Source organism: Setaria viridis, chromosome 8, assembly GCF_005286985.2.
Source record: "Setaria viridis chromosome 8, Setaria_viridis_v4.0, whole genome shotgun sequence".
In the NCBI taxonomy this organism is placed as follows: Eukaryota; Viridiplantae; Streptophyta; class Magnoliopsida; order Poales; family Poaceae; genus Setaria; species Setaria viridis.
The window spans coordinates 39,260,100-39,274,130 of NC_048270.2; the positions used below are offsets into that span (position 1 = coordinate 39,260,100).

The window sequence follows — 14,031 nt, forward strand, 5'->3', positions numbered from 1 at the left end:
CCTTGTTAGGATTGGCTCTAGGTTGCAAAACTCTTTGTGGGTGGGAAGTTTTACTAGATCAACCATAGATGCACATGCTCTTCCTTCATTTTATTCCAATTAGTATGGACGTGGAGGTTACAGGACACACCATGCTAGCTGTAGCGCCGGCAACAGGGAAACAAACCCAAGAAAGCAATGTGGACATTTGATTCTACTTTTTTATGCAGAATATATGGAGGCACCAGCCAGCCCAGCAACAACAACAATGGCGGCTACTTGGTATACTCGATGGCCCAGAAGTTGGCGTAGATGTAGGTGGACTTGACGCTGGTAAACCCGGCGCCCTTGGCGAGCTCCACAAACTCCCTCTCGTACCTCTCCTTGCCGTCGGGGCTGTACGCGAGCAGGCACACGTCGACGCCGATCAACCCCTGCGCGCTGTTTGTGGCATCCGGGTTCACCGGCAGGATGCACTCGACACTGATGAGCTTGCCGTGCGGAGGCAGCGCCTCGTAGCAGTTCTTGAGCAGCTTGGTGCAGTGGTTGTCGCCCCAGCAATTGAGGATCCACTTCATGAGGATGGCGTCGCCGGAGGGCACCTTCTCAAACATGTCGCCTCCCACGTGCTGCACCTGCACGTCGGGGTAGGCCGGCGCCTCGGAGATGACGTGGGGAAGGTCGAAGTTGATCCCTTGAATGGTCGGGTACCTGGAGGTGATGGCATGGATGGTGGAGCCGAGGCCGCCGCCAACGTCGACGAGGGTGCGGACGCCGTCGAAGTCCGTGTAGAGCTCCAAGAGCTTCTTGGTGAGGATGATGGAATGCTGCTTCATGGCCTCATTGAAGACCCCGTTGAAGCGTGCGTCAGTACCGGCGTAGTCGAACCAGGAAGGCGTCCCAAACGCCCTGTTGAATGGGCTGCCACCCTCAAGGACCGCGTCCGTCATGTAGCTCCAGGCGTGCATGAAGAGCTTGTCGTTGGCGAGGAGGTGGATCGGGTGGATAAGGCTACGGCGTAGCACATTATCATGGCTCGGGCGGCCGGAGCAAGAACACGAGCTGGCCGACCGTAGAGGGAAGACGCAAGCGGCACTCGCAGAATCTACGTGGCTCCCCTTGGTCATTCTTTGTCTCACCCTATGGGTATCGTGGAGGCACGGCGCCAGGCTGGCGGCACGGTGTAGCCTCAATTCAGGACTTTCCTAGGCAGGGCGTGGCCGAGGGCGATGGGTTGCTCAACCTGATGAGAACTTGGGTGGGTGCTCCTACATGGGAGAGAATAGGGTGACGGATGAGAATGCAGATGAGGGACGGGGCTCAGACGAGGGGTGGGTTGGAGACATGTTTTCACTGTTGAACTCTTAGCGTCAAGATGAGTGGTGAGATGAGATACCGGTAGGACCTGCTCTTACCATGGCACTTCAGCAACCCCACCCCAACCCCGCGCGCAAGTCAAAATTTGAGGACCATATGTACAATACGTGTGCAAACAAAACCATAATTTTACTAGTATTGAGGGATTTTAGTTATTTCTTCTAAAAAATCTCTTGGGAAATCGTATTTTTGTAGTACAACATATATAGAAAATAAGTATTACTCACAAATAAACTGCCCTTTTCTTTAGTATTCTTGGTTTTTGTTATTATTTTATTTAATCTTAAGATTTATATATGCATAAAAAAGTAATTTAGTATCTTCAAATATGGAAACGTGGTCTTAGGAATAGGGCTCATATTTTATTCTTGAGCATGCCTAGTGGAAAAATACTATCTAAAAAACTGCAAAGAAATTTCATCATACGGAAATGTCTGAGATTGTGAACGGAAGCAATTTCATCTGTCTGCAACCCTGCATAGCATGTGACAGCCCGGGCTGCGTGCCAAGAAACACCCAGAGCTCCTGACACAACCGCGTGAGCACCTTCTCCGACATGCGCACATGAGGACCGCATGCACCCATATGCAAGGTTCACAAATACGTGCGTGCTTAAACTATATGCGCACGTTACAAACGATTGTAGAAAAAATGCGAGTCACCAGGAAGGTAGGTAGTAGAGCATGCCGTCAGTGTCTTTCCTGTGACCTGTGTTCGTGGTGCACATGGCAGAATGCACAGTCTATACATAGGAACCAGAAGTTGGCTTCGAAACCAAATCACTCATTAGTCCTTCAGTACTGCAGTGAACGCTATCTAGCTAGCTAATTTCCCCTTGAAATCAGTTTTCTTGCGTGGCCATGGGTAGCCTTCCACTTGAAGCCATGATGCCACTGAATCCCGATTCATTCGCTGGGGAGTCCAGTGCCGTGGTCGACTTCCTCGCCGACTACTACCGCAACGTCGATAAGTATCCGGTCATGGCCAACACCCAGCCAGGGACCATCCGTAAGCTTCTTCCGGAGGCAGCCCCGGAGTTGGGCGACTCGATGGATCGCATACTGGATGATGTGCAGCGGGATATCCTCCCCGGCCTCACACATTGGCAGAGCCCTAGCTTCTTTGCCTATTTCCCGGCGAATGCAAGCACCGCAGGGTTCGCCGGGGAGATGTTGTCGGCTGGTCTCAACGTCGTCCCGTTCGTCTGGACGGCGTCACCGGTGGCCACTAAGCTGGAGCAGGTCGTGGTTGACTGGATGGCTAGCCTCCTCGCCCTACCGGAGCGCTTCCACTTCAAGGGAGGAGGAGGCGGTGTCCTACATGGGAGCACGTGCGAGGCGGTGGTGTGCACTCTCGCTGCCGCGCGCGACCGTGCACTCAGCAAGCTCGGACATGAGGGCATCCTCAAGCTTGTTGATGCATGGAAATGCATAGAATACTTATTGGAGCGAAGGCTCTTTGAGGTCCATGGGCTATTTATGCCCCCTCCACTCGCCCATTCAGAGTTGCTGGAGTGTCCATACATCTATTGAAGACCAAGGCTCATCAAGTGACGAATGGAGAAACCACACATCCACCTTGATAATTTTAGAGCATCCAGGTGACGATATTCAATGCGCTCAAATGGTGGTATTCAACTTAGAAAAAATAGTAGCACCAGAAGATCTGAGAGTCATCGGAGTAACCATCGAAGCAATTGGTACAACTGAGAAGTAAGCTTGAGTTGCAGCAAGCACCAGATGATCCGACGGGGTCCTTTTCACAAGCGTCGGAGCAATTTGTAAAGAAGACGGAGAAAGACCTATAGCACCAGATATTCCGATGGCTAGAAGATGAAGGAATCGGACCAAGCATATTTACTTTGAAAACGTCAAGAGAGTTTTTAGGAAAAACTCCTTCAGCACCGGATGATCCGACGTTACGTCGGATGAATTTAGGTAGAGGTCCAACGGCTATATACGTCAGCAGGGGGCGTGTCACACCCGATTTTAAGGACAAAACCGAGTGCTTTCAATACATGTGCGCCAGGAACAAGTTACACACATGTACGACATAAGTGAATAACAAAGTCAGTGCCAAAGCGAATAAAGAGAGTATTAAACTTTATTACATGATCGAAAGTCTTAACAAAACACAAGCCTAACTTATTACACAGCGGATTCCAAAGACGACGATGACACCATAGGCTGCTGACTGAAGAACCGTATGCCTAGAACTCCTCAAACTCGTGCAGGTACTCCTCCAGATTATCTTGGTCTGAACAGCGGTTTTGCAAGGGTGAGTACACTTATGGTTGGTACTCAACAAGTCGTGGGGAATAGTGTAGTGCAAGGCCAACCAAGGTATGGCTAAGGCTAAATAGCATGAGCTTTTAATTAGCTTGGTCAAAGTTTATTAGCAATTAACTAAGTATAAGTTTATACCACCCCAAATTAAACATGAACATAAATAAAGTAAACAACATATGCGCAGTATGACAACAATTTAAGTCCATCTTTCGTTAGTATTATCATGTGAGGGTCCAGGCCGCTCTTAACCGTGAGCATGGCTGATCAATCAGTTTTACACTCTACAGAGGTCGCACATCTTTACCCACAACTCGCGTAAAAGTTGAAAAGAACTTTGGACCCAACCATGCGGTGTTTGCAAGGCACCATACCACACTTCCGAGGTGTGATTGCATAGGGACGCTACGAGGCCTTTACAAAGATTCATTAGTCAGTGGTAACCCACTAAGGTTTCGGTGTCTAGCGTGCACAACCTATCACAGGACAATGATACAACGACTCAGTCCCCCCTCTTGCCTTATCACGAGTAAGGTTTCTAATTATTTAGCTAAGACCAGAGCCAATTAGTCCTGTGGTAGCACTGTTTTCCTGGGTGGCTCTCCATGTTCCGATTAAACGTTTGTGATCTTGTATTAATGAAAGGTATAATAGAAGTAAAGCAAGATTAATCATTGAGTTCAGTTAAACCAACTTATCCCAAGTAGAAACTAAGGATGATCTACCAAACATAAAAGTACACCCGGTTCGTCAAGGCATAGGTAAATTCAATCTAGGCAAACCTTAATTGGGACCCATCAATTTAATCTTAACAAGGGCATAGCATAATTGTTGAGTACGAGAAAGTAAAAGTGTATAGGACTGAGAAGTAGGGATCAAGGACACAACTTGCCTTCTTGGCCTTGCTCTTGCTGTTCGTACTGCTCGAAGGCTTGATCTTCAAATCCCCCAAATTGCTGAACGTCTATACGCTCACACGAGCACATACAAGCAAACAAGGGCACAAAGTAAGAAAACAGTACACCAATCACAACTAAACAGAGAAAACAAGCCTGAAAAATTAATCTACACTTTAAAACAAACATGTGGATATAAAGAACGCGAAAAACGGAGTTAAGATGCAAAAGATATGATTAAAACAAGATCCAGGGGCTTTTCTGCGACAAAAACAAAACTTCTAGGGTCGAACTCCGAAAAACCGAGGGCTTGTACATGATTATTCCTATAAACCGAAGGTTTAACACGCAAAAATGCAACTTAGGATGGCGGGTTGAATTAGAGAAACTCAGGGTCTAAACCGAAAGAAAGCAGGACCAAAACACAATTATTTTTGAACTAGATTGGACTGCAGGTTGATTTGCGGAAAAGGGGAGCGCTTCAGTGCAAAAGAGGCGCGGCGTGACACGATTGAGTACGCGATCCGGTTGACTCACTGTGGGCCGTCGGATTTGGATCCGAGGTCTCGGTCGTCGACGACACCCAAGCGGCGGCGGACCAGGCGGCGGGCGGCGACGAGCGGCGGCGGTTTGCTGGAATTAGCCGATACGGCGCTCCGGGGCTCGATTTCGCGCGCGGAAAACACCGGAAGCATGAGAAAAGCAAGGCGATCCCTTTTCGGCGGTTCACGGTGATCGAGGCTCACTGGAAGGCGGTGCTTTGCGGCGGAGAGAGGGTGGCGGCACTTGCTGGGGTTTCGGGGGCGCTGTTGCGGGGTGCTCGAGGTGGGGGCGGGCGGCGGCTTATATAGGGGCGGAGTCGGGGCGCGGTCGGAGTGGAGTCCCGGCCGGAGCACGGGGATGACGGGTAGGTCCCACTCGTCAGACCTGCGGAAGGAGGCCGGTGCCGCTGGGCAGGCCGACAGAGTGGGCCGAGCGAGCGACATGGGCTGGCGAAGGGAAAAAGGGAAAGCGGCAGCTTCGCGGGCTGGAGGAACAGGCAGAGCGGGCCGGGGGAGGTAGCGGCGCTATGCTGCAGGGAAATAGGATCCGGGCTGAAAGAGAAAGGAGGAGGAGAAGGATGCAGCCCAGGAGGAGGAAGAGAAAAGAGGAAAAGAAAGATTTTTGAAATTGAAATTGAGATTCAATTTTGATTCAAACACAAGCAATCAAAATAAATGCACCAGCATGCAATGCACAAAGAACTCCTATGATGGTTTAATTTAATTTAGAGAAAATAAAATTAAATGCCTAGAAATTTAAATGACATCCTAATTGAGCAAATTTTAGTGTATTTAAATTCTTTAAAAAATTTGGGTGTTACAGGGCACCAGATGATCCGATGCCTATCTCAAGTGACCATCGGATCATCCAATGCTCACATATTTTACTAGCCGTTGTAGCGAAGGCTCTTTGAGATCCATGGGCTATTTATGCCCTCTCCACTCGCCCATTCAGAGGTGCTGGATTGTCCATACATCGATTGAAGACCAAGGCCCATCAAGAACACATCCATGCCACCAAAAGTGCAAAAGCGATAATCCAAGGCTTAGCACGAGCTAAGAGATTGATTAGCTCTAGGATAGGCCTAGAGAGAGTAGTGCAAGGTGTTGCTACCTTGTGATTGGTTCAAGGAGTGATCCACTATTGTAAGCTTGGGGCGCCGGCGCCTTGGGGTCTTGGTGGCTCTCCGGCAAGTCTTCGACACCTCAGCTCGGTGTGGAGCAGCGTCGACAGCCGGATGCGGGGGACAAGAAGACTCCTTCCTTCGTGGAGCAGCTCCATGGTGGAGACGACGTCAAGGTGACCGAAGGGGGTAGTAGTGAGCCTTGCGTTTGTGGATAGCTTGTCATCCGGCTTGGCTAGAGCCTTTGTAGCGAGCCTAAGACCTTGACCGGGAGAGGCTTGGTGAGCAGGAGCATGTCCTTGGTGGAGCTCCAACGCATGGACTAGGGGTGGCATTTGGCTACCGATACCATGTGATAAATCATCGTGCTGGGTTTGCATCTTTCCTAACCCACTCCTTTACATTTCCGCACTACATTCTCGCAACTTGAGTGCCTTTAATTACTTTCCAGAGTAGTACCTTGTTAGGATTGGCTCTAGGTTGCAAAACTCTTTGTGGGTGGGAAGTTTCACTAGATCAACCATAGATGCACATGTAGATAGCATGATCTAGTTTAGGTTTGGAAGCAAGTAGTGGAAGTCATAGGCCAAGGATTTTAAGCTAGCCTAATTCACCCCTCCCCTTCCTAGGGTACGAGCATCGATTCCTTTCAATTTGCTTTAGCACCATGAAGGCAATAGTCATCCATCTGCACCATGATCATAGAGCAATGCAAAACCACGAGAGAAACGAAACGGCTGCTCTTCCTTCATTTTACTCCAATTAGTATGGACGTGGAGGTTACAGGACACACCATGCTAGCTGTAGCGCCGGCAACAGGGAAACAAACCCAAGAAAGCAATGCGGACATTTTATTCTACTTTTTTATGCAGAATATATGGAGGCACCAGCCAGCCCAGCAACAACGACAATGGCGGCTACTTGGTATACTCGATGGCCCAGAAGTTGGCGTAGATGTAGGTGGACTTGACGCTGGTAAACCCGGCGCCCTTGGCGAGCTCCACAAACTCCCTCTCGTACCTCTCCTTGCCGTCGGGGCTGTACGCGAGCAGGCACACGTCGACGCCGATCAACCCCTGCGCGCTGTTTGTGGCATCCGGGTTCACCGGCAGGATGCACTCGACACTGATGAGCTTGCCGTGCGGAGGCAGCGCCTCGTAGCAGTTCTTGAGCAGCTTGGCGCAGTGGTTGTCGCCCCAGCAATTGAGGATCCACTTCATGAGGATGGCGTCGCCGGAGGGCACCTTCTCAAACATGTCGCCTCCCACGTGCTACACCTGCACGTCGGGGTAGGCCGGCGCCTCGGAGATGACGTGGGGAAGGTCGAAGTTGATCCCTTGAATGGTCGGGTACCTGGAGGTGATGGCATGGATGGTGGAGCCGAGGCCGCCGCCAACGTCGACGAGGGTGCGGACGCCGTCGAAGCCCGTGTAGAGCTCCAAGAGCTTCTTGGTGAGGATGATGGAATGCTGCTTCATGGCCTCATTGAAGACCCCGTTGAAGCGTGCGTCAGTACCGGCGTAGTCGAACCAGGAAGGCGTCCCAAACGCCCTGTTGAATGGGCTGCCACCCTCAAGGACCGCGTCCGTCATGTAGCTCCAGGCGTGCATGAAGAGCTTGTCGTTGGCGAGGAGGTGGAACGGAGCCATGGAGACACCATCCTCGTTGGGGGTGAGCCACTTGCACACTGGCGCGGCGCTGTACTGGCGGCACAGGCTGCCATCCTCGGCCTCCTCCACCACGCAGGACACAACTTTGTAGGACGCCAGCAGTCGCAGCAAGCGATCCACCATGGACGGCGCGGCGGGGTTGGCCTTGGAAGGCAGCTTCGCGGCCACCTCCTTGGGAGTGAGAGCCTTCCCGCTGGCGCCCACAAGGGTCTCGAGCAGGCCCAGCTCAATGGCAGTTCTTAGCGTCATCGGCAGGATGGCCGACGACACTAGCTGCAGAGCGTGCATGCATGTCTCCTCGTCGGCTATGGCCATGTCCGCGGCGGAACCCATCTACCTCCCGGGATTGGAGCTCAACTAACTGATGAAGGTGTGTGTACCTTGTTGTTGTGATTGCTGGTGGCTGAATGATCGATGAGGCGAAAGGGGCCGTTTATATAGAGCTTCGAGCTAGGCTTTGTTCACCAACCTGAAAATCATGCATTCTTTGACAAGTATGGGATTGCTTGTATGGTGTGACCAACCTGTGAGAGCGTGGTAGTGATTGTGTACCCCATGCAAAACCTCCCTCCTAATAAGATCCCTAATAAGATCGTGATGCACGAGGCTGAATACTATATTGTTTTGTCTGCAGTCTAATCGATTTGGAATCCGCAAATATAATCAATTCACGACACTGGAGATGGTCGGCGCACGAGGAGTGGCAGTCCTATTGAAACTTTCAGAGAAGCACCTTGTGCCCTTTGAGAATCTGTTTTGCATTAGATCAAGGTTGAGATGGTTTCTTCAACCCTTGAGATTCAGCGCGAGGGTCCACGTGCGTGATGGACATGGCTTCCCTACTGCACAACTATTTTTCAAGAATCAAGATATTCTGCATGGGATGTCCTGCGTCTCTGGTGTCGGTGCAATCTTTCTCCTGTTGAACACATACACTAGCGTCTGATGCCAGAGTGAGGTGGATCGGGTGGATAAAGGCTACGGCGTAGCACATTATCATGGCTCGGGCGGCCGGAGCAAGAACACGAGCTGGCCGACTGTAGAGGGAAGACGCAAGCGGCACTCGCAGAATCTACGTGGCTCCCCTTGGTCGTTCTTTGTCTCACCCTATGGGTATCGTGGAGGCACGGCGCCAGGCTGGCGGCACGGTGTAGCCTCAATTCAGAACTTTCCTAGCTAGGGCGTGGCCGAGGGCGATTGGTTGCTCAACCTGATGAGAACTTGGGTGGGTGCTCCTACATGGGAGAGAATAGGGTGACGGATGAGAATGCAGATGAGGGACGGGGCTCAGACGACGGGTGGGTTGGAGACATGTTTTCACTGTTGAACTCTTAGCGTCAAGATGAGAGGTGAGATGAGATACCGGTAGGACCTGCTCTTACCATGGCACTTCAGCAACCCCACCCCAACCCCGCGCGCAAGTCAAAATTTGAGGACCATATGTACCATACGTGTGCAAACAGAACCATAATTTTACTAGTATTGAGGGATTTTAGTTATTTCTTCTAAAAAATCTCTTGGGAAATCGTATTTTTGTAGTACAACATATATAGAAAATAAGTATTACTACTCACAAATAAACTGCCCTTTTCTTTAGTATTCTTGGTTTTTGTTATTATTTTATTTAATCTTAAGATTTATATATGCATAAAAAAGTAATTTAGTATCTTCAAATATGGAAACGTGGTCTTAGGAATAGGGCTCATATTTTATTCTTGAGCATGCCTAGTGGAAAAATAATATCTAAAAAACTGCAAAGAAATTTAATACCTAAGCCTTCGATCCACTCTACTTTTTGTATACTAGTTTACCTGCAATCCCCTGGCTTGCACATTATATTTCATCATACGGAAATGTCTGAGATTGTGAACGGAAGCAATTTCATCTGTCTGCAACCCTGCATAGCATGTGTCTGAGATTGTGACACCCAGAGCTCCTGACACAACCGCGTGAGCACCTTCTCCGACATGCGCACATGATGACCGCATGCACCCATATTAATTATTACGACATGCGCACGTTACAAACGATTGTAGAAAAAATGCGAGTCACCAGGAAGGTAGGTAGTAGAGCATGCCGTCAGTGTCTTTCCTGTGACCTGTGTTCGTGGTGCACATGGCAGAATGCACAGTCTATACATAGGAACCAGAAGTTGGCTTCCAAACCAAATCACTCATTAGTCCTTCAGTACTGCAGTGAACGCTATCTAGCTAGCTAATTTCCCCTTGAAATCAGTTTGCTTGCGTGGCCATGGGTAGCCTTCCACTTGAAGCCATGATGCCACTGAATCCCGATTCATTCGCTGGGGAGTCCAGTGCCGTGGTCGACTTCCTCGCCGACTACTACCGCAACGTCGATAAGTATCCGGTCATGGCCAACACCCAGCCAGGGACCATCCGTAAGCTTCTTCCGGAGGCAGCCCCGGAGTTGGGCGACTCGATGGATCGCATACTGGATGATGTGCAGCGGGATATCCTCCCCGGCCTCACACATTGGCAGAGCCCTAGCTTCTTTGCCTATTTCCCGGCGAATGCAAGCACCGCAGGGTTCGCCGGGGAGATGTTGTCGGCTGGTCTCAACGTCGTCCCGTTCGTCTGGACGGCGTCACCGGTGGCCACTAAGCTGGAGCAGGTCGTGGTTGACTGGATGGCTAGCCTCCTCGCCCTACCGGAGCGCTTCCACTTCAAGGGAGGAGGAGGCGGTGTCCTACATGGGAGCACGTGCGAGGCGGTGGTGTGCACTCTCGCTGCCGCGCGCGACCGTGCACTCAGCAAGCTCGGACATGAGGGCATCCTCAAGCTTGTTGATGCATGGAAATGCATAGAATACTTATTGGAGCGAAGGCTCTTTGAGGTCCATGGGCTATTTATGCCCCCTCCACTCGCCCATTCAGAGTTGCTGGAGTGTCCATACATCTATTGAAGACCAAGGCTCATCAAGTGACGAATGGAGAAACCACACATCCACCTTGATAATTTTAGAGCATCCAGGTGACGATATTCAATGCGCTCAAATGGTGGTATTCAACTTAGAAAAAATAGTAGCACCAGAAGATCTGAGAGTCATCGGAGTAACCATCGAAGCAATTGGTACAACTGAGAAGTAAGCTTGAGTTGCAGCAAGCACCAGATGATCCGACGGGGTCCTTTTCACAAGCGTCGGAGCAATTTGTAAAGAAGACGGAGAAAGACCTATAGCACCAGATATTCCGATGGCTAGAAGATGAAGGAATCGGACCAAGCATATTTACTTTGAAAACGTCAAGAGAGTTTTTAGGAAAAACTCCTTCAGCACCGGATGATCCGACGTTACGTCGGATGAATTTAGGTAGAGGTCCAACGGCTATATACGTCAGCAGGGGGCGTGTCACACCCGATTTTAAGGACAAAACCGAGTGCTTTCAATACATGTGCGCCAGGAACAAGTTACACACATGTACGACATAAGTGAATAACAAAGTCAGTGCCAAAGCGAATAAAGAGAGTATTAAACTTTATTACATGATCGAAAGTCTTAACAAAACACAAGCCTAACTTATTACACAGCGGATTCCAAAGACGACGATGACACCATAGGCTGCTGACTGAAGAACCGTATGCCTAGAACTCCTCAAACTCGTGCAGGTACTCCTCCAGATTATCTTGGTCTGAACAGCGGTTTTGCAAGGGTGAGTACACTTATGGTTGGTACTCAACAAGTCGTGGGGAATAGTGTAGTGCAAGGCCAACCAAGGTATGGCTAAGGCTAAATAGCATGAGCTTTTAATTAGCTTGGTCAAAGTTTATTAGCAATTAACTAAGTATAAGTTTATACCACCCCAAATTAAACATGAACATAAATAAAGTAAACAACATATGCGCAGTATGACAACAATTTAAGTCCATCTTTCGTTAGTATTATCATGTGAGGGTCCAGGCCGCTCTTAACCGTGAGCATGGCTGATCAATCAGTTTTACACTCTACAGAGGTCGCACATCTTTACCCACAACTCGCGTAAAAGTTGAAAAGAACTTTGGACCCAACCATGCGGTGTTTGCAAGGCACCATACCACACTTCCGAGGTGTGATTGCATAGGGACGCTACGAGGCCTTTACAAAGATTCATTAGTCAGTGGTAACCCACTAAGGTTTCGGTGTCTAGCGTGCACAACCTATCACAGGACAATGATACAACGACTCAGTCCCCCCTCTTGCCTTATCACGAGTAAGGTTTCTAATTATTTAGCTAAGACCAGAGCCAATTAGTCCTGTGGTAGCACTGTTTTCCTGGGTGGCTCTCCATGTTCCGATTAAACGTTTGTGATCTTGTATTAATGAAAGGTATAATAGAAGTAAAGCAAGATTAATCATTGAGTTCAGTTAAACCAACTTATCCCAAGTAGAAACTAAGGATGATCTACCAAACATAAAAGTACACCCGGTTCGTCAAGGCATAGGTAAATTCAATCTAGGCAAACCTTAATTGGGACCCATCAATTTAATCTTAACAAGGGCATAGCATAATTGTTGAGTACGAGAAAGTAAAAGTGTATAGGACTGAGAAGTAGGGATCAAGGACACAACTTGCCTTCTTGGCCTTGCTCTTGCTGTTCGTACTGCTCGAAGGCTTGATCTTCAAATCCCCCAAATTGCTGAACGTCTATACGCTCACACGAGCACATACAAGCAAACAAGGGCACAAAGTAAGAAAACAGTACACCAATCACAACTAAACAGAGAAAACAAGCCTGAAAAATTAATCTACACTTTAAAACAAACATGTGGATATAAAGAACGCGAAAAACGGAGTTAAGATGCAAAAGATATGATTAAAACAAGATCCAGGGGCTTTTCTGCGACAAAAACAAAACTTCTAGGGTCGAACTCCGAAAAACCGAGGGCTTGTACATGATTATTCCTATAAACCGAAGGTTTAACACGCAAAAATGCAACTTAGGATGGCGGGTTGAATTAGAGAAACTCAGGGTCTAAACCGAAAGAAAGCAGGACCAAAACACAATTATTTTTGAACTAGATTGGACTGCAGGTTGATTTGCGGAAAAGGGGAGCGCTTCAGTGCAAAAGAGGCGCGGCGTGACACGATTGAGTACGCGATCCGGTTGACTCACTGTGGGCCGTCGGATTTGGATCCGAGGTCTCGGTCGTCGACGACACCCAAGCGGCGGCGGACCAGGCGGCGGGCGGCGACGAGCGGCGGCGGTTTGCTGGAATTAGCCGATACGGCGCTCCGGGGCTCGATTTCGCGCGCGGAAAACACCGGAAGCATGAGAAAAGCAAGGCGATCCCTTTTCGGCGGTTCACGGTGATCGAGGCTCACTGGAAGGCGGTGCTTTGCGGCGGAGAGAGGGTGGCGGCACTTGCTGGGGTTTCGGGGGCGCTGTTGCGGGGTGCTCGAGGTGGGGGCGGGCGGCGGCTTATATAGGGGCGGAGTCGGGGCGCGGTCGGAGTGGAGTCCCGGCCGGAGCACGGGGATGACGGGTAGGTCCCACTCGTCAGACCTGCGGAAGGAGGCCGGTGCCGCTGGGCAGGCCGACAGAGTGGGCCGAGCGAGCGACATGGGCTGGCGAAGGGAAAAAGGGAAAGCGGCAGCTTCGCGGGCTGGAGGAACAGGCAGAGCGGGCCGGGGGAGGTAGCGGCGCTATGCTGCAGGGAAATAGGATCCGGGCTGAAAGAGAAAGGAGGAGGAGAAGGATGCAGCCCAGGAGGAGGAAGAGAAAAGAGGAAAAGAAAGATTTTTGAAATTGAAATTGAGATTCAATTTTGATTCAAACACAAGCAATCAAAATAAATGCACCAGCATGCAATGCACAAAGAACTCCTATGATGGTTTAATTTAATTTAGAGAAAATAAAATTAAATGCCTAGAAATTTAAATGACATCCTAATTGAGCAAATTTTAGTGTATTTAAATTCTTTAAAAAATTTGGGTGTTACAGGGCACCAGATGATCCGATGCCTATCTCAAGTGACCATCGGATCATCCAATGCTCACATATTTTACTAGCCGTTGTAGCGAAGGCTCTTTGAGATCCATGGGCTATTTATGCCCTCTCCACTCGCCCATTCAGAGGTGCTGGATTGTCCATACATCGATTGAAGACCAAGGCCCATCAAGAACACATCCATGCCACCAAAAGTGCAAAAGCGATAATCCAAGG

At 49.5% G+C, this 14,031-nt stretch overlaps 3 protein-coding genes and 1 pseudogene across 3 annotated transcripts; 2 read left to right on the forward strand and 2 right to left on the reverse strand.

Moving 5' to 3' along the window:
• Positions 1-218: 218 nt before the first annotated feature.
• Positions 219-1,106, reverse strand: LOC117866325 (tricetin 3',4',5'-O-trimethyltransferase). Its single transcript, XM_034750515.2, has one exon. It carries the CDS (start codon positions 1,104-1,106, stop codon positions 255-257), a length of 852 nt encoding a protein of 283 aa, XP_034606406.2. The 3' UTR covers positions 219-254.
• Positions 1,107-1,740: 634 nt separating this feature from the next.
• LOC117866329 (tyrosine decarboxylase 1) lies at positions 1,741-4,099 on the forward strand. Its single transcript, XM_034750517.2, has one exon. The coding sequence runs from the start codon at positions 2,217-2,219 to the stop codon at positions 2,886-2,888; it is 672 nt and encodes a 223-aa protein (XP_034606408.1). The 5' UTR covers positions 1,741-2,216; the 3' UTR covers positions 2,889-4,099.
• A 2,936-nt stretch (positions 4,100-7,035) lies between these two features.
• LOC117866327 (tricetin 3',4',5'-O-trimethyltransferase-like) lies at positions 7,036-8,394 on the reverse strand (annotated as a pseudogene).
• A 1,667-nt stretch (positions 8,395-10,061) lies between these two features.
• LOC117866330 (tyrosine decarboxylase 1) lies at positions 10,062-12,006 on the forward strand. Its single transcript, XM_034750519.2, has one exon. It carries the CDS (start codon positions 10,124-10,126, stop codon positions 10,793-10,795), a length of 672 nt encoding a protein of 223 aa, XP_034606410.1. The 5' UTR covers positions 10,062-10,123; the 3' UTR covers positions 10,796-12,006.
• Positions 12,007-14,031: the final 2,025 nt, after the last annotated feature.

Excerpts from the sequence above, each read along its gene's own strand:
- LOC117866325 (XM_034750515.2), bottom strand. The coding sequence starts at position 1,106 with ATGACCAAGGGGAGCCACGTAGATTCTGCGAGTGCCGCTTGCGTCTTC.
- LOC117866329 (XM_034750517.2), top strand. The coding sequence starts at position 2,217 with ATGGGTAGCCTTCCACTTGAAGCCATGATGCCACTGAATCCCGATTCA.
- LOC117866330 (XM_034750519.2), top strand. The coding sequence starts at position 10,124 with ATGGGTAGCCTTCCACTTGAAGCCATGATGCCACTGAATCCCGATTCA.